Consider the following 20,344-nt stretch of genomic DNA (forward strand, 5'->3'; position numbering starts at 1 on the left):
TCTTATCCTCTTATACCAAACATGCATATGGAAATTAAGAATCAAACAAAACCAATCTTATGAATTTTACATCCGTTTGGACCTAAAATTAGTCCACATTATTAAGCTACACTTTTATTCAACTCTTTATTCTTTCATCCATCAGTCGGGTGTACACTTTTATTCAACTGAGCTACATTCGAAACCCATATTTATATCTCTGTAGGAGGAGCGGCATGTAAACCTGGGCAGTAACACTTGCCCGTCAAACATTTCCACGTTGGACTACATTTAACTGAAGGATATAGACTCGCACAATCACTATCTTTGGAACAAGTAGGATTAGGTGGTGAACCTATGGAGCCTCTCGCCTCAACAGCTAACTGCATACCTGCGCAAAAAGAGTTTCAAGTTTTAAGGTCCAGAATATAGTTTAAGAACACTAATATCATGCTAGTATAGACAAAGACGATCTTTGATAAATTTACTGGTAGAAGAAATTAAGAATATAAATAGGCTTTAAAAACAATCCAGAGCAAGAGAATACTGAAATATGAAATCTACGTTGTTGTAAACTAGCACACTTGGGCTATATGTTCGGCACACAGAAAATTATATTCATCGAAATGATAAGGGTTATGTTCTTGTAATAGCCTAACCATTGAACATAAGCAATTTTGGTTTAAATGAGACTTTGTCCTTTAAAAGCTAATTTATAGTATACGAATTGTACTTACCAAGTGCAATGACGAAGAGTAGAACCACAAAAGCAATACTTGCAGAGAATTTGCCCATGGCTAGTCGAAAACTTGGAATCGTAAGATAACGGGAATGCTTCTTTAGTTAATTTGGTTGGGGCTTTGTGTTTACTGCTTAGAACTAATGGACTGTTTTATAGCACTAGCAGGTGAACCTATTAGAGTAAACTAATAAATATTACATATTCATAGACGGGTGATGTATGGTTCAAAATGTATAGACCTCAAGTCAAACCAGTATTGATAATATGGTCCAATATGGATGATTATATTCTATATACATTAAAATTGAAATTTTGTTTCTGTTTCTTTACTCTTTCCTTGAACAAATTAAAATATATAATAAGAGTTTTACTTACTTTTTTAAAAGAGAAAATGATAATTTGATACTAAATATGTCAAAATACACTGAATCACATTCTCATAGATGACACGGTAGATAATATTCAATGTATAAGTGTCTTTAATTTTTTTTAAGGGAAAAAATACTTTTATTAATGAGTACGCATGTCGTGCATGAGGGCATCTTGGATGAATTCAGGAGCATGAACATACCAATCTCTAGTTACATTGTCTTCATAACTGAAACTAGCAAGTCTATGAGCTACTCTATTGGCTTGTCTTGGAGCATAGACCACTTTACAATCCTGAATACTACTCACTAGACTTCTAATATCATGAACTAATACACCTAGAGAAGATAGGTCACAAGCTAAAGCATTAACAGCCTGACCAATCATCAAGCAGTCACTCTCAATAGTGACTGACTGGAGCTGTAACGCATGTACCAAATGCAGTCCTTTTTGCATCGCAACTAACTCAATGTGAAGAGGAGAAGAAATAAATGCTTGCCTTGCTGCAAAACAAGCTTGAAACTGCCCATGGGAGTCCCTTATCACACCCCAGCGCCACCAAAATTGAAATTGGGAGAAATCTGCCATCAGTATTCAGCTTCAAACAATTTGCAGCTGGACGAGTCCAGAACTTCACTTTTTGAGCAGAAGGAGCTTTTGAATCACCCTGTGATAGATTAGCTTTAATATAATCGTCATACCATGCCATAGAAGAAGCAATAAGACTTTGAACAAAATGCGCCTTATTTCTCCAAAGAATATTGTTCCGATTAAGCCAAATACTCCACAATAAGATTAGAAACTTATCAAAGAGTATAGGTGCTAAAACCTGAGACTGCAAGAGAAGCCAATCCTTCCAAGTACTTGAAGATAGATGCCGGAAAGGAGAAAGGAGAAGCAGAGAAGATTTCCTTTGCAATTCGGCAATCACGAAACAAATGCTCAAGAGTCTCTACCCCTTTGTTGCACACACAACAACTTAGAGGGCCCTCATAACCTTTTGCAGTTAACGCCATGCGTGTGGGGAGTAAATTATGCACTAATCTCCAACCGAAAATGGCTACCTTACTACGAACCTTAGCTCTCCAAAGGGCTCTCTAGATGTTCCCATACGGATCCCCATTAGAAGTGGACTCAAAGACATTACCAAGTAACAATTCTCTAGCTATAGTAGAAGCTGATTTCACCGAGAATAGTCCCCTGACATTTAACTTCCAAGCCACTCTATATTGACCAAACATGCGACTGAGAGCAATAGTAAGAATCTGATCGACTACTATGTTTATTTAGTTCGTAATTAACCAAGAAAAATTATGCTTGATCATCCTTGTATATGATTCCAATCATGAAAAAATTTCCATATAGATAAATAAGGTTATGTTCAATCTACTCATACACAACCAACATTTTACTAAAATGAGTTTTCTCACTTTGAACCCTAGCCTGCGAGGCTTTGCAATCCAGCTGTGGTGGCCTGTCACACTATGGTCCCGACGTCGATGGGTTTTACGCACCGGACGCCGATCTCGAGGCGTGAACGAGTGTTACAAAGAGGAATGTAAACAAAAGCACTAACATCTAGTCTCTTCACTCTAGGCTCGTCGTCTAACCATTTCCCCGTTCAGTACAACCTAAGTACTTTTCTGTAAAAAAATATCAGAGATGGGTGGGTGAGCATAACCACGCACACAGTGAGTATACTAATGTAATATGCCCGTAAAGCCATGTCATTTTACTCACGCTGCAAAATACGTATATCGTATACGTACACATCAGTTCACGCAATTCATCACATCGCACAATCCATTCTTATTGGATATCCTTCAATTTAGTGATCCCTACGGGAACCTAATGGTCTTCATGTTCGATACCTCCGTGTGTCACATTCTAACTTCGGCGTAACCAATCAAGAAGTTCATATGTTCCATGACTAGTCAAACAATAGATCCAACACATAATTATATATAAACTCTGCATATTTCACAATATCGACATGCTTCACTCGAAAATAGAAAGATATTTCCTAAATAAATCAAAATCATGTTTTCGACTATTTTGATAACAAATAAGAATATTTGAAACATATTACACAAATTTACTAATCTCGTCAATACGAATCCCCACCAAGAATATCGATCGTAAACCAAGTCTCCTAAAACGAGCCATCTAGAAATCACTATTGGATCTAACTCAAACCTCAAGGATATAAAGATGATATCGAGATGAACTCGTAGCTCTTCGCGGATTCAGAATTAGAGTTACAGATCAAAAGTTATGATCCGCATAAGTTTAAACCGTAAATCTAGAGAGAGAAAGAAGAGAGAAATGAGGAGAGAGAGAATTCTCTCCGAAAATTGTTGAGAAAACAGCTGAGACAAGTCAGCTATTTATAAGGTTGGAAGCCGACATGAAAGAGTCGGTGTGGTGATTTGGCCAAAGATTGGGTTACACTTGTCAAAAGCTAAGAGATTGTTTCTTTTTCATTCTGCCACTTGTCAGAAACAAATGGGATGACTTGCCCATGTAACACCACGTGATCAGCTGCTATGCTTGCTCACTGAGTAAAGTCTTTTGACCAATGGGAAAGCGCCACATCAACGCTTCGATCAATTCCGACGAAACTTTGACGAAACTTCAACGAATCGTTAAAAATAGCTTGAGAGTCTGAAAAATTCACTGAAAAATACGACGAATTCGTGGCGACCTCTACTTTCTATTTTTAAGAAGAAAAATCAATTTTAAGAAATTTTAAAAATCGGAATGTTACATTGCCGAAAATGGTTTTCGTCCATGTTGTCATGACCTTATAAAGTTGTTCTAATGTGCCAACCTTTCGTTTGGATCAGACAAAGCATTTTTCCTGAAACTGTCATCACCTGAGGACTTTGAGAATGAGAAGGAATTTCATTGGAAACCATATATGTGGAACTCCAGGGATAGGTGGGTGCGAGAATTGGCTCAACTCGTATGAGTGGGCCTTGGCTTAAGGCAATTCCATGTTGGGTAAGTGAGAGTGCCTCATGTCCTTAGGGTGTTTGGCTCTCCAATAGCCGAATTTTGACAACGACAGAGGGCTGCGCGGTTGAACATAAAGCGATTCACACTTTCTTTTAGAAGAAGAACCGAATGGTGTGAGATGGGAGTTGCATGTGATGATCAGATTGTGGCACGAGCAAGACTTCTATGCCTCCGCCCCCCCCCCCCCCCCCCGGCCCATTGTTTTGTATTGATGGCAACGTCTAAAGAGATAGGGAGCAGCGTTTTGCTAAGGCACCTGTGAGCCCTAAAAAATCTACCGAGCGTTTTATTATTATTAATTTCACTAAATGGTTGTTGCCACCTGGTGGCAGGATGAGACTAAATGTCGCTGAAATTACTTTTTAGTGTCAACATAGCAGGAAAATTACATTATTAGACATTAAGATTTGTAATTACATTACATATTTAGCGATCTTTTCATTATGTCACCGTTGTGATAAAACAATTGAAGTTGTCATTAGTGTAATACTCTTTGCTAGTTGGTGCTTGTTAGGATACATATATTTTATAAAATTTCTCTATATTATCTCGAGACTTTGTAAACAGAGGTTTAGGTTTCATGTCTCCCCTTATATTTAGTTTCAATAAAAGATTGAGAACAGTCGCACCAACCCTTAATTCAAAAAATAAAAATAAAAATTATGTGAATTTTCTAATTTCGTTTTCTGCCTGTTATTCTTATTCTCACTCCCATCTTCTTACTTTTTTATCCACCTCGCACATTAAGTTTTTTGTTTTTCTTGTTCCAATATTTTTAATTACCAATTTGTCCTTCATATGGTAGATTATATATTTTTAAGTTTTAATCATCAAGGACGTTGCAGGTAATTTAAAAAATTAATCATTTAAATAATAATTTTAATTACCCATAATTATTTGCTTTTTTAATAAATATTTATTAATAAAGATATTGTCCTTCTTGTCAATAAGATGATTGCAATGGGTTTGTGAGTAATTTCAACCTGTATGAATGATGCATGCGCATGGTGACTGTGCTTGGCTTTCCGTCTAACACGTATCGACGCCCAGTCATCCTTCAGCTTTTTGTCTGCATCCTTCAACCTCAGCGACGCATTTGTAAAATTGCAAAAGAAATGATTAATCTAGTTGCTAATTCGAGTAATTCCAGACTAAAACAATATCTAATCAAACTTAAATACAATAGACGTGTACACTAACACCATGACGCATCAGCATCAGTCGACGTGAGGAAGGATATATGAGTGGAGAGCATACTGTGCCAAAGCAAAAGAAAACCGAAAGGGTGAAAGGAAGCCAAACCCACAAAACCCAGAAACCATTTGATGGTTTTCTTTCACTGACTGGAATTCTATACAGAGTTATCTATCTTTGAACAGGTAAAGCTTAAGCTTTTTGTGTTGCCAACTTTTAGTTTTGATTAGTTGAGGTGGGTTCTTAGCTTCTTGAAGTTTTTGGGTGAAGTTTGTATCTGGGTTTCGATTGAAATTTGTGGGTTAGAATCAAGTTGCAGTCTTTATTCAGTTGTGTTTTTCTTGTTTGTTAGTTTCTGTTTTGGTTCTTTGAGGTGGGTGGAGGGTAGGTTTGTTTTTGGCGGTGTTCTTGTTTATTTATCTCTTAATAATAAGTGATATCTTTGTCAAGCTACTTATTAGTTTATTTTCTGGAATTTTAAAATTGAGTTTGTTTATTTTCTATTGCAATTCAGCTAATGAATTCCAGAGGTCCTATACCTTACTTTCATGTTAAGTTCAATTAGTAACATAATATGATATTGGAATATGCTGCATAGTTTTTGCTGAGTAAAACTTCATATCAATTGTCAATCATGGATTGAGTTGCTATTGTACACAGCTTGTGGTTTGTAGAGTGATAGTATCATCTGTTTAGTTTCTATTTCTGCTAATTAGCACCAGAGGTATGTATCTCTCTGTTCTGTGGCACCAGGCTCTGGTAATTATGCACCAGTCTCATTGTTCTGCAATAAACATTCGATCTTTAAGCTTTATATATCATATCTCTTGTTGTTTGATTGCATATACAGTCTAAATTCAAAGATTAGGAATTTAGGATCCATGAAACTAGATATTTTAGAGAATTTTGGTACACTAATTATCACTACGTGTTCAGTATTTAGTCTGTTTTACGCGTTTACTCACTAAACATATTATCCAATTTATTTTGTAACATATAATCTCCTTAAATCAAAGGAGCATACTAAGTATTTAAAGTTATACCAATATTCTTCAACATCTTTGTCAACTAACAGGAAGCTCTGCACCATTCTTTGCTGGTTTTTGGTGAATAATAACAGCAGGGAATGGGAGGTTGCTGCTGTTCTTCCAGAAAAGCTCATCTCAATGGAGCACCTGTGTATTTCTATGTATGTATATCTTCCTTTTCACTCCATCATCTCTTTGTCTCGTAAGATTGCGTGGGTATCAGTCCAGGGCTGCTAATGGGAAACAGTTTTATTGTATAATACTGGGAAAGACTTTCTGCTAGTTTCTTCTTTTGAAATAACAGTTATTCTATTTGCACATTAACTTATCATCTGATATTGAATACAAACTCCAATCTTCAGTGCTCACCAGCTTTGGAAGAGGAAGAATCCCTAACATCCCGTGATGTTGCAGCCTCTGCAATAACTGCAGGAATCCTAGTTAATCTGGGTCTGGAAACATCAACACCAGACACTTACAGATCCCCTCCTACACCCCTGCCATATGATATGGTCTTCGGATGTCCACAATCAACAGATTCTGATTCTGTCAGAGACACAAATAGTTGTAGTAGTTTTAAAACTTCTACTTGTGGAGATCCTGAGGAATCAGACTGCAAAGTTCTTGAAAATTCTTTACCAGTTTCACCAAAGAAGCTAAAACTTTCAGCCTCGAATGAAGCTAATGTTTTAGCAGGAGAAGATGAGGATGATTGTCCAATTTGTCTTGAAGGTGATAAGAATGGAATTAGTTTTATTATTTTATTTCCAGTATGATTCTCTAGGAATCAAACTTGGTAAATAAAGAAACGATAAACTTCTGCATTGATATTATAACTGCTGTCATAACTAATCATTCAAGTTTGTGTATTTAAATGCAGAGTATGAAAGAGAGAATCCTGAATTCACCACAAAATGCGGACACCACTATCACCTCTCCTGCATTCTTGAGTGGATGGAAAGAAGTGACGCCTGTCCTATATGTGATCAGGTTTGCCATTTGCAACAAGTGATATATGCAGTTTTTTTTGTGAATGTATCATCATTGTTTTATACCATGAGTGCATTTTTCTAGATGTCTTTAGTGTTCATCTGCATTTATCTCCCGTGCTCGAGAGGAAGTTGTTTTACCAAAAAAAACAGAAGGAAAAAAGAGGTTGAGAAAACAGTAAAAGTAAAATGCAGCACCTTTGTATTTTGGTGGAATGACTGTGGAAAGGTCATAACTTTCTTTGTGAGGCTATCTAATGGGTGACTGGATGGAACCTAGGTGCTATTTATGATGAAATATTTTACTGGGTTTGTCTATATGATTCTAAAGCCATCTATAAAACAAAATACTCCACTCTGGTTTGTTGCTTAAGATATTATCTACTTGATGATGTTACAGGAACTGTTATTGGACCATACCTATAGTTTGTAGCTCCTTACTGCTCCTGTGTTTGAGATCAATGATGCAAGTTCAGTAGACCGTAGGTGCATAGTAGAGTAACTGGTTTGCAGATTCATTCTGACGTGGTCATGCTCACCTTGAAGGTTGACCTGAATCTAAAGTTAGCTGTTGTAATGGATTAGTTCTTGGTAAAGCGTCCTCCTTTCTTTAGAGATTGACTCGTAGTTATCAGACAGGGCTGTGCATTGTGAGTGGAGCAATCAAGAAGTAAAGTCCAATGCCATGGAAAGCAGAGAACCAAATGAGTTAATGCCAGTGCTACCGTCAATGTTAGTTTGCTACATCTCTTCTGTACATATCTAGTTTGTTGTAACTACTGCTTTTGATATTCGTTATACGCCACATAAATTGATTTGTGCTCTGCCTGCAGACTGCAGTTGATTTGTACATAACATCTTTCCCGATTGATTTCATTAGGCAATGCTAGTCGCCCTTGTATAGCTTGTTAATCACATTTCATTGATAGTGGCATTATATTATTGAATCAATGAAAAATGAAAGTTGGAGTATGTTACACACTTACACATCTCCCCTCTTGGTTGTCTTTATGAACTTCATATTTGTTAAACGCTGCTTAGTTCAATTTCCAAGATGGTAAAACACTTGCGTATATAGATAACTGGATTTGATTTCAGGTGTGGGTTATATAATTAGCACTCTCCCAGCCTCCCTACAAGTGTGCACAGGTTCAGACTCTTGTTTTCTCTAGAGGAAACAAGTGCAGTCCTTGTTGGGTTTGGCAAGATCTCTCTCCACCAAATTTGATGTTCATAGGATCATAGTCAATCTGGAATTCTGGATTCCAATTTTCAAGCTGACCTAGAAACCTTAAACACCGAGACACCCTTCTCATAAAAATAGAAGTTATACTAGTTAATTGTCATTGTCCCCTAAATAGTATCCTAAATAGTTGGTACTCGAGGATAATGCCTCACTAATTTATCCACCGAACATGACCAATTACGACGTAACTCATCGACATTATATGAATGTATCGATATACCAAGTAAACTAGTCCAATTAGTGATGCATACTGGTTTTTTAAGTATTGGTAAACAAATCCGAGACAGCTAGCTGCGTTCTTGTATCGAACTAAAACTAGTCGATGGAAGAAACAAAACCTTGAAAATGCAAGATCTTTTGGAGCTAAAGAAGCCCTGGAAAAAGGTGAAAGGAACTAAGGAAGGGTGAGGTTTAGAAAGATTATACTATTTTGGCATGCGTAGCACATGAGAAAGAGGACAGCAGAGGAAGAGAAGATTTGTCAATGACAACCAGATATACTGTCACTGCTTTCTTGTCTTTGGCTATCCCACATAAATTTTTAATAATCGTCGAGATTGGAAATAGAAACTTTTGGAATTTTATATTTGTTTAGTTGTTTTCCCATACTTGAAAAAAAAATATTCTTTCCCTGTTTTTGCTCCTTCCTTTTTATAATTCTTTTGTTGAAAAGTGATGACTTTCGTGACTCTGGCCTTAGAGCACCTTGTCCGAGACCACAGCACTTGAGACTTGAGAGTTCTTTCTTTTACCATAATAGCCTCCATCACTATCTTCTTTTTCTGGCCAATTTTGAATCATTTTTAATCCAAATTTCTTTGAAATTGATCAATCTTTATTTAATGATGATTTTGTAGAAAATGAAATTACTTTTTTTTTTTTTTTCATTATAACTTTAGGGTGCGTCTATTGTCACCCCACAAACCACTTTATTCACCCCACATTCTCTTCACACCCTATTTATATATTTTTAATTATAAGTCTACTTTGTTCACCTATTTATAATACCTAAAATACCATTTTCCTAATTTTACTTTGTTCATCCATTTACAATCCCTAAACTACATTTTTCTCAATTATACTTTGTTCACCATACATTCTCTTCTCCATTACTCCATAATTCTGATTGTTTTAAACTGATCTATGCGTTTATAAATACGGTACAATTGTCTATGAGAATTTACATACAAAATCGTGAAAAATAATGAGTAAAATGATAGACGGAAGTGTCAACGTAGAAAAAAGAGAAGAAAAAAAAAAATACAAACAGTTCACCTCATCTTCAAGTTGAATGCTAGCGTCTTCAGACCTAGAACGACCGAATATGATAAATTTGGGTTAAGGTTTATGAAGTACGTACATGTTCATCCAAAAAAATAAAAAAATAAGAATTTGTAATTTTTAACAACTTATTGTCCATTGTTGTTATTTTACTGTAATTTTACATCAGATTATTTTGGTCTTTCAATAAATCAACCACATGTGGGGTGAGCAAAGTGGTTTGTGGGGTGGCAATAGCCGCACCCTAACTTTAACGACTGTAGAAGTTTTACATGAATGCTAAATTGCAACAAAGAGTTGAAACCGCAAAAGATTTTATGATAATTTTTTTTTAACTTTTTATTAAATAACTCACACATCCTACATATTGAGGTTTGAACCTATAACGTCAAAGTTGTTAGTTAACCACCTTAACCAACCACGTTACGGTTCACCGACATTTTATGATAATCTCTTAATAAATGAGTATATTCAACTTTGTCGTAATATTTATATTGAAGGGAATGGATAGAGCATGACGCGTATCATTTTCATATCTACGATAATCAAGATTTGAACTACATTAGAAATTCCTGACATCGTAAGCCAAATTCTATTCAATTCCTTTTGTAATAAAATAAAAAAGATTATATAAGATCACAATTCAATTCCTCACCCATAATGAACAAATAGCTGCATGATACTCACAAATCAACCTCCCCTGTTCATGATTATTCCATTGTTCCAAAATCTAAACTACAATATTCTCATAATGAAGCTATCAATCCATCCTCACCCCACCAATCCAAACCAACAACATCATCAATCATCATAAACATCAATCATTCTTTTCCCATTTTCACCACTCTCCAATATCTTTCCATATATAGCGCACACTTTGATTCCCCTCCCAACAAGCCCATTTCCGTAATTCCACCCACTTCTTTTCGGACCCTTTTCCAGGCTTCAAACCAGAGATATGAACTCTCTTTCATTCCTGTCCGTGAATGGCAGATTCCTATGAAACTCCTCCTCTCTTCCTCTCTCCATAGCTTCTCCCATGGTCCCCTTCTCTCTTCTCCTCCCCATTCTCCAAACCCTAATCCTCATCTCCACAAACTCCTACCCCATTCCCAAAATTCCACCCCAAACTAACCCAACCCAGTTTCCAAACTCAAATGGGTCTTCAAAACTCTCAAACCTTCTCTGGAAAACAAACACCGTTCTACTTCAAGGCAACTCCACCATTTACAGCCGGAACAAGACATTCCAGCTCAGCTTTTACTACTCTAATGGGGGCGCATACTTAGCCATAATGTACTCCTCGATTCAGGTCCCCACCGTCGTCTGGGTCGCCAACCGCGACCGCCCCGTCAAGAACATCACTTCCGCAACTCTCGAAATCACCGCCACCGGGATACTCGCCGTGAAAGACTCCGACAACTCCACCGTCTGGACCAGCCACAACAGCGTCCCCGGCGCGCAAGCGGTGCTGTTGGAGAGCGGGAATCTCGTGCTGCTAACCCACTCCGGGAAACTCGCGTGGCAGAGCTTCGACCACCCGACTGACACGTGGCTCCCCGGGATGAATCTGACGGCCGACCGCGGCCTGACCAGCTGGCGCACCGCGGAGGACCCGTCGCCGGGTTTGTATTCGCTGCGGTTGCGTCCACTGGACTACGGTGAGTTCGAGCTTGTGTTTAACGGGAGCGTTGAGTATTGGAGCACCGGGATGTGGAACGGTCAGGCTTTCGCTAATGTTCCGGAGATGGCTGTTCCGTATATTTATACGTTTCATTTCATGGACGCCTACAAGCCAACGGCGTCGTTTTGGTTCACGGAGCGGGCGTCGGATGGCGGGCCGAACCAGCCGCTGACCCGGTTCCAGATAGACCATTCGGGTCAGCTGCGGCAGTACACTTGGGGTTTAAGCGAGGCTTGGGACAGGTTTTGGTCCCGACCTGAGGACAAGTGCAGCGTGGTGGGTTTGTGTGGCAAGTTTGGGGTTTGCGACAGTGAAGGTTCTAGACCGTGTGAGTGTCCGCCGGGGTTTAAGCCGGTGGATGAGTCTAGCTGGGAATGCGGGGAATATTCAGGTGGGTGTGAGAGGTTTAGTGACGTGGGGTGTGAGGGGAGGGAGGATGGTTTCGTGGAGGTTGGGGTCGAGAGTTTAGCGGGGAGTTGGCATAATGGTTCGATTAGTGGGAGGGATGGTTGTGAGAGGGTGTGCTTGCAGGTTTGTTCTTGTATTGGGTTTCAGTACAATGAGAGGTCTGGTTTGTGTAAGCATTATTTCGGGGTTCTGTCGAATTTGAGGAATGTGAGTTCTGATGGTAATAGCGGTATGGGTGGTGGTAGTGTTTTGAATTTGAAGGTGAGGAAAGGTGTGATTTTGAAGAGCAAGAAGGGGAAGGAGATGAATTATACTGTTTTTAGTGTTAGCATTGTTGGGTCGATTGCGGTTTTGGGTTTTGTCTTGGTGGTTGTGTTGATAAGGAGGAGAACATTGAAGAGGAATGGAGGAGCAGATGAAGGTGTTTTGCTGCCAGTGTTGAATTTGAAGGTGTTTTCCTATAAAGAGCTTCACACTGCAACCCGCGGTTTTAAAGAGAAACTCGGGCATGGTGGCTTTGGAGCGGTTTTCCTAGGGGAGCTGTCGGACCTTACCCTTGTTGCAGTGAAACGCTTGGAGAGGCCAGGCAGCGGAGAGCAACAATTCCGAGCAGAAGTTTGCACCATCGGCAACATTCAGCATGTCAATCTTGTGAGACTTAGAGGCTTCTGCTCAGAAGACTCTCATAGACTTCTGGTGTATGATTATATGCCAAATGGTCCTCTAAGTGTGTATCTACGTCGAGATGGTCCAAATTTGAGCTGGGATGTTAGGTTTCGGCTAGCAGTTGGTACGGCAAGAGGCATTGCTTATTTACATGAGGGGTGTAGAGATTCCATAATCCATTGTGATATCAAGCCAGAAAACATTTTGCTTGATAGTGATTACACAGCAAAAGTGTCAGATTTTGGGTTGGCAAAGCTAATTCATAGAGACTTTAGTGGAGCACTAGCCGCTGATGGTCACCACGGCTATACCTATGGCTATGTGGCGCCAGAGTGCAGACCTGGTGATCCAATCACCACAAAAGCCGATGTGTACAGCTATGGGAAGACATTGTTAGAACTACTTGGAGGCCATAGAATGTGGGAGACACCCCCATCTGTAGGCGGCAGAGAGGGTGGGAACGAAATAACAGATTCTTGGTGCTTTCCTTTGTGGGCAGCACAGCAGATAATTGATGGCAATGTTGTGGCAGTAATTGATGATAGACTCGGTAGCAAGTACAACCTTAAGGAGGCAGAGCGTGTTGCATTGGTGGCGGTGTGGTGCATACAGGATGACGAAGCAACAAGGCCTACAATGGGGATGGTAGTGACAATGTTGGAAGGGGTTGTGGAAGTGACTGTTCCTCCAGCACCAAAGTTGTTACAAGCACTGGTTTCAGGGGAGTCATTCTGTGGGGTGAATTCCGATTCTGGACACAGTGCATCTCTTGCCAGTGACGACTTCTCTGGTTGTAATACGAGATTATCTAGCTGCGGTTCAGAATCATCACTGGGTAATGTCTCTTCCCTAGTGAATGAAAATGCGCATGAAAACCAAAGAACTTCAGTGAGCTTTACTGTTATTACTGACCATAGCTAAGAGCATTACATGCCAGTCTGCTCTTCTTCACACTAAATTTCTTTCCGTGTAAAAAAATTTAGAAAGAGATTTTTGTAGAGTACATGTATAATGATGTATAAAGTATTTTTCCCAGTGGTAAAAGTTTTGCCTCTTTGAAATTTAGATCTTTACATGATTTGAAATCCCAGTAATATTCTTTCCAGCTTTCCCTTGGTTCCTTTCCATCATTGTAGGGTTTTGAGTCACATTGTCATGATCATATATTTGACATTCCCTCTAGGTCGGTAGATGATATTCCCCATCATTTTGCTTTGCCTTCTCCTTTTGCAAATGATCATGCCTTTTTGTAATCTCTTGTCGTCCACTTTGTAATTGGTCATAGGATTCTCTTGCAGTCACTTTGAAGATGCAAAAGAAAAGAAAGAGAGAGATTGCGAAAACAAAATGAAAATTATGAGCATTTTTCTGCAATTTCGTAGTCTATGGTTCATTTTGTACATTATTTGGCTAATTCAAGAATTGACATAACAAACATCCAACACAAAACATAAGAAAAAATATTTGAAGAGTTTCATAGCACCGACATGCACTTGTACCTATAAGAATTGACGGCCGGATAATACCAAGTGCACTTTTTGATAATGAAAAAATTAATTAACTACAAATATAGGTGCTTAAAAGATGTTTCCGAAGACTGAGAATTTAAACACCTCATTTTTCCTGTACTCTAAAAAAACACCTCATTTTTCTACATTCTATTCCGCCATGAATTGTGCCCAATACTTCTTTACTACCAAATGTGGATCAGTATCAAAGGTACTACGTGTACAATTCTTCAAAGAAAGAACTGAAAACTGAAGTTTGTTCTCTCTTACAAACTGACTTGGTCATCATTTTATGTCAGATTGATTCCTTTTTATGGTCTGCCTAAATTATAGCTTGCACCAAACAGTCTGCAAAACCAGAAAACCAATTTCAGTCTGCAAAGCCAGAAAATTAATTTCAGTGAAGAATTAAATAAAACAAATAAAAACAAGCAGAGAAAAAGATCAAAACTTTCCTCAGCTTTCTTCATTCTGAAGCTTCAGAAGGAGCAAAAAGGCCCATAGGGTTCACCTAAAAGATCAAAAATTTGCAAAAATAGGTACCCTGGTAGGACATGAAGCACTTAAGGCGGAGGAGGGTGGTAGTAGACTATCCTCTCCTAGGTCTTCACCGAGGCATCGGCATAGCCCGAAACAAAGAGTGATGGATGCAGTTTCATCTGTGGAAACTGCAGATCTCCACCCTGCTCCTACTGCATTTATTGGATCAAGTGATGGAGATTATCCGGTGATAAAATCCTTTGATGATGCCAAGACCATATGCTTTTTGGAGTCTCAAAAGCTTTGGGGCATTGCTGGTCCTATTGCCTTTAACATTTTGTGTAACTATGGTGTTAACTCCTTCACAAACATCTTTGTTGGGCATATTGGAGATTTGGAGCTCTCTGCTGTTGCAATTTCACTGTCTGTCATTGAAAATTTCTCTTTTGGATTTCTGGTAATTGATTGCTATTTTATCCCTACTTGTCATAGTTATTTTCCCTTTTTTTGTTGTTGTTGTTGTTGTTGGCAAAGCTACTCATCATGTTTCTAATATACTGTCATTTCATATATACAAGTCTTTGATTTAACTTATTGCTAGAACTTTGTCATTAAATTTCTCTTCGATTGTTTGCATGTTTACTCATCAATAACCACTAATCTCCAAAAAGTTTAACGTTTTGTATTTAGTCTACATAGAAACTTACAAAACAAATACGAAGATGTTCTGGTGGTTTTGAGCTCAAACCTCATGCAACCTATGCTATATATGCTACCATTTTAGAAAATTGTTGGACACTAACAGTTTAAGCTGTTAGAAAATGAGACAATAATTTGATCAAATGCTACAAAACTGGGGTTTCTAAATGCATCTATTGTAAACTAGAGTTTGATCAATGGTTAAAGCTACTAAGCGATTAGTGTTGTATGAAATTGCAGCTTGGGATGGCAAGTGCACTTGAAACACTATGTGGGCAGGCATTTGGTGCTGGGCAAGTAGAAATGCTAGGAGTTTACATGCAACGGTCATGGATAATTCTGATTATCACATGCATTGGTCTACTACCACTTTATGTGTTCGCGACGCCAATCCTAAAACTCCTTGGCCAAGAAGCTGACATAGCCAACCTTGCTGGGAAATTCTCTATCCAAATCATCCCTCAAATGTTTTCACTAGCCATCAACTTCCCAACTCAAAAGTTCTTGCAAGCACAGAGCAAGGTTTCGGTTCTGGCATGGATTGGTTTTGCAACTTTTATCATACACATAGGAATCCTCTATGTCTTTATCACATTGTTAGGGTGGGGAACGAGTGGTGCTGCTGCAGCATTTAATCTCACGGCGTGGGGAATGTCATTCGCTCAAGTCTATTACATAGTTCATTGGTGCACAGATGGTTGGAAGGGATTGTCATGGTTAGCCTTCAAGGAACTATGGTCCTTTGCAAAACTCTCCCTCGCTTCAGCTGTAATGCTTTGCCTAGAGATTTGGTACTTCATGACCATAATTGTAATGACTGGACACCTAGATAATCCTGTTATTGCAGTTGGCTCCCTTTCAATATGGTAAGTTTATTCTTCAGCTCAATTTGTCTCTTTCTCTAGTGTTATTTTTAGTTACTATTGCTCACCATATATACACAATCTTAGTCTGCATTGCTTCCATCAAACGTTAATATTCTCTTACAAGATATCTGAAATGTTAATCATAGTCTAACAACATATGCACTAGATTGAGGACACTTCCACCTTTAGTACTATACTATAGTTCAAACTTTCAATATGAGTTGTGTGTTCCTGTTTCAGCATGAATCTGAATGGTTGGGAAGGCATGTTGTTTATTGGGATCAATGCAGCAATAAGGTATGAAATGTTCATTTGGCTACTAATTATTATTTTCTTATTATCAGCTCCTTGGTGAACAAGATATTCAATTTAAGTCATTGGCAGCGTTCGAGTCTCTAATGAGCTTGGATCAGCACATCCTAGAGCTGCAAAGTACTCCGTCATCGTCACGATTATGGAGTCTCTCATCATTGGAATCATTTGCGGGGGCATTATCTTGGCGGCCAAAGACAAATTTGCCATCATCTTTACTGAGAGCAAAGAGATGCAACATGCAGTTTCTCATTTAGCTTTCCTTCTCAGTATTACAATGATACTCAATAGTGTTCAGCCGGTTATTTCAGGTAAAATACGTACTTAGAAAAAAAATTATGAGTTAGGATTGTTGATTGACTAAATTCTTGTTCTGATGTGTGGTTTATAACTTTATATCGACACTCCGAAAGCATAACATATGGCATGGATATCATCCCTTGATGAAGAACTTGAAGTAACAACACAATGGCTTGCAGGTGTTGCTGTTGGAGGAGGGTGGCAAGCTTTGGTGGCTTACATAAACTTGTTTTGTTATTACATTGTTGGTCTCCCTCTTGGGTTTCTACTTGGTTACAGAACACATATGAGAGTGAAGGTAAATAACTATCATTTGTCATTGTTTATCACCAACGAGTCTGTTTAACTGTTTCATTACTGTACGTGATGACAAACCAAACAGTTAATATATAGTTATTAAGTTGACCTAGCTAATCATAATTCTAGGCGCCTTATGGAGTTTTTGACCTAAGCTAACAAACACTACTAATATTGTAGGGAATTTGGATTGGTATGATATTTGGGACATCCTTGCAAACACTGATCCTCTTGTACATTGTTTACAAAACCAACTGGAACAAAGAGGTAAGTTCTAGCTAGTGTGTGTATATACCGCCTTGATTTTTCGAAATAAAATAGATGTGGCCGTTCTAACATATGAAACTGCAGGTAGAACAAGCCTCGGAAAGAATGAGGCAGTGGACTGGAAAAGAACTAACAATAGTTGATCACAAAAAAAGGGGTGATCAAGAAGGTGGTGGACCTCTAATATTGTAGAAGAACCAACTTTTCTCTGGCTGTATATTCTTTCCATTTCTCATTTTCAGGACTAAGAGTTAACTCATCACTATAACAAGAAAAGAAGGAACTGTACAGTTGTAAGAGTTTGCTGCTGTAGGTCTCTAATTTCATTCATAAATTTGTACAGCCACAGATAATCTCTAGCTAGCATTCTATTGTTTTAATTTGCTGTTTTAGATTAATTAGAAAGAACAACATCATATGACTATTTTAATTTAAAAATACAAACAAAACCGTCTTAGAGCATTTGCAGCCATATTTTAGCCAAAGTAGCTCAAAAATCATTTTAGCTAGCCGGTTAATTGTTCACTGTACTATATTCTTCCATTTAAATGTACATTAAATATAAAAAACTCTGTTTGAATAACAAAAATCATAATGACTCACAGGAATTTCTTACTTAGTTAAGAAAAGTCAGAGATGCGATTCAATGTGACATCAATTTCAAGAGGAAACAAATAACAATTGAGTTAGAGCATCTCCAACAGCTTCCCCAAAATTTATCTAAAATAAGGAAGCAAAAGCTAAAATCTCCAAAAAAAATTATGATCAAAATCCAGCAGCTTCTCCATTTTAGAGATTTCAACATTTAATACAACAATAAAATATAATATATCATCATTAATTATAACAAAAAAACATTATATATTTCATTGTAACAATAAACTACCCAATAAAATATTTTATTGTTGTCTTAAATTCGTTGGAGCACGTGAAAATTTTAATTTTGGGGAAGAAAGACTTTGCTGCAAATTTGGGGAATGAAGATTTATTTTTCTTCTTCATCCCCATTTTGAGGAATAGGATGGGAAAGTTGTTGGACCTAAAAATAGCTCTATATTCCCTAAAATTGAGAATTTCAAGAAAATAGGGAAGCTGTTGGAGATGCTCTTATTCTTCATGAAGTATTCACATATGAATCATAAATACTATATCTAAAAGAATTGTTAATTTATTTATTACATGAGATCTATATGAATTCTCATATATGTATTATAATCAGTTTAGAAATTTAGCGAATTATAATTTAGCACGTTGCCCTCAAATTAGAACCTGCCAAAAATATTATTTAAGCAAAGTTATTAATTGATCGAGTATTAAATTATATATCTGCGTTCTATATATTTTACAAGATTGATTGGAAGTATAGACGTACATGTGATAAAATTAATAGATAATATCCATTTAGTACAATTTTTTTGCACCTCACTTCCCATCCAACGAATATTGGATTACATTGATAAGATTGGCATCCGGCGCGGCACGAGAACAAAGGTCAGGCTAACCCATTAGATCTATGATCTAGTGAAACAGGCTTTTTTACCTCTGGAGTTTGAATTCAAATCGATCAAGACTACTGCTATGTTGACTTTTAGGTACGGGAAAACTTTCGGCTTTTGCAAAGTGTGTGGCCTCCTAGTATACCCGATCTCGGGTTACGAATGTTCGCCTAACCTTTCTGGTAAGCAGATGATCAATCTCAGGGTGGCAGTAGGCGGATTTGGTGGTGGAGGGTCTATTCCCTTAAACCTTAACCGTAGCTCTACGTCTTTTCTTATTCTTAACCCTAACCCTAGTTTTGGTTTAGGATTTGGTTCCGGTAGAGAAGTTTTGATTCCTGGAAAACTTTGCTCTTGGGTGAGTCTTTTGGTGAGGATAGTAGTGGTGGTGTTGGTCCTGGTGAAGCTAATGAAGATGTTTAGCTGATGGTGAAGGATTCAGATCCTATTGGTTCTCCATCTAGATCACCACCCTATGCGTAGGGTGGCTCCGAGTGACTCTGAATAAGTTAGCTTGCTAACACGTCTTGGTTACTGGTTACAATATTGAGCTTAATCTTAGGGCTTTTAGTATAGGAATTGTTTAGGTTTTCTTAGGCAGTTTTGCATGGTTCATTTCTTTTGTAGCCCTCACATACAGATCATGTTCATGTTATTCTTCAATATAAGGTTTGACGTCCCTTTCTCAACCAAAAATAATTAAATAAACAAACAAATACTCTAAAAGATTGTCTATTTCAATGTATAACATAATTTGTGCTCATTCCCTCAACTATTCTTATCTAAAGTCTTAACAAACAAAATTATTTTAAGACTAGTTTGTCCTCACCCTTTAAACATGTGTAGAGAGAGAGAGAGAGAGAGAGAGAGAGAGAGAGAGAGAGAGAAGACTTGGCAGGAACCTCACCGGACTCCGGTCACCGATCACCGTAGTTCGGTTGCAGGAATCTGATCACCAGAATTTTTCTTGGATTTTGACCGGAATCTCGCCGGACTTGTTGGAATGTCAACGGACCTCGCTAGAACCATATCGTACCCTTGCCCGAAGTTTTATTGGGGGCAGTAATCTGGTTATGTATATTATTAGGAAGCAATAAATGGTTTATTGATGGGTAATAAACCTTTTATATAATGAGGGGCAATAATGTTGAAAAACGACCTCCAATCCCTAATAAAGTGGTTCCGCTTTGACTTGGAGCCACAACCCGATCCATCCCTCCCGGCTTGCTGTGACCTCTTCTAGTTGAGACTCACTACAAATCCCTCTGTCTAGTTGAGACTCACTTCTCTATCTCGCTGATCAAGGACCACATCAAATTTGCCACCTTCGTCTAGCACGACACCTTCAAGAACAAGCAGAAAGCCGCCCAACAAAACATCCACCTCGAGAAGGTAGCATGCTCTTCAATCTCGGTGCCATGTACATCTAGAGAGAGAGAGAGAGAGAGAGAGAGAGAGAGAGAGAGAGAGAGAGAGAGAGAGAGAGAGAGTAAGTAAAGTAAAGTAAAGTAAAGT

The 20,344-nt window shown here is 38.1% G+C and overlaps 3 protein-coding genes across 4 annotated transcripts; all 3 read left to right on the forward strand.

The window, feature by feature from the left end:
• The first annotated feature begins 5,300 nt into the window (after nt 1-5,300).
• LOC101290986 (E3 ubiquitin-protein ligase At3g02290-like) lies at nt 5,301-8,285 on the forward strand. Of its 2 annotated transcripts, XM_004306709.1 has the most exons (5): nt 5,301-5,487; nt 6,378-6,491; nt 6,693-7,062; nt 7,211-7,320; nt 7,720-8,285. In XM_004306709.1, the coding sequence occupies exons 2-5, from the start codon at nt 6,429-6,431 to the stop codon at nt 7,750-7,752; spliced, it is 576 nt and encodes a 191-aa protein (XP_004306757.1). In that variant the 5' UTR covers nt 5,301-5,487; nt 6,378-6,428; the 3' UTR covers nt 7,753-8,285. The 2 variants fall into 2 exon arrangements, with proteins under 2 accessions (XP_004306757.1, XP_004306756.1); XM_004306708.1 differs by lacking the exon at nt 5,301-5,487 and having other exon boundaries at nt 5,859-6,491; nt 7,211-8,285.
• Nucleotides 8,286-10,885: 2,600 nt separating this feature from the next.
• On the forward strand, nt 10,886-13,662 carry LOC101312205 (G-type lectin S-receptor-like serine/threonine-protein kinase SD2-2-like). Its single transcript, XM_004308310.1, has one exon. The coding sequence runs from the start codon at nt 10,886-10,888 to the stop codon at nt 13,523-13,525; it is 2,640 nt and encodes an 879-aa protein (XP_004308358.1). The 3' UTR covers nt 13,526-13,662.
• Nucleotides 13,663-14,755: 1,093 nt separating this feature from the next.
• On the forward strand, nt 14,756-17,525 carry LOC101312494 (protein TRANSPARENT TESTA 12-like). The gene is made up of 7 exons (XM_004308311.1): nt 14,756-15,049; nt 15,532-16,157; nt 16,398-16,454; nt 16,542-16,780; nt 16,949-17,067; nt 17,247-17,333; nt 17,418-17,525. Exons 1-7 carry the CDS (start codon nt 14,756-14,758, stop codon nt 17,523-17,525), a joined length of 1,530 nt encoding a protein of 509 aa, XP_004308359.1.
• Nucleotides 17,526-20,344: the final 2,819 nt, after the last annotated feature.

The sequence above is a fragment of the Fragaria vesca genome, linkage group LG7 (assembly GCF_000184155.1).
Source record: "Fragaria vesca subsp. vesca linkage group LG7, FraVesHawaii_1.0, whole genome shotgun sequence".
Lineage (NCBI taxonomy): Eukaryota > Viridiplantae > Streptophyta > Magnoliopsida > Rosales > Rosaceae > Fragaria > Fragaria vesca.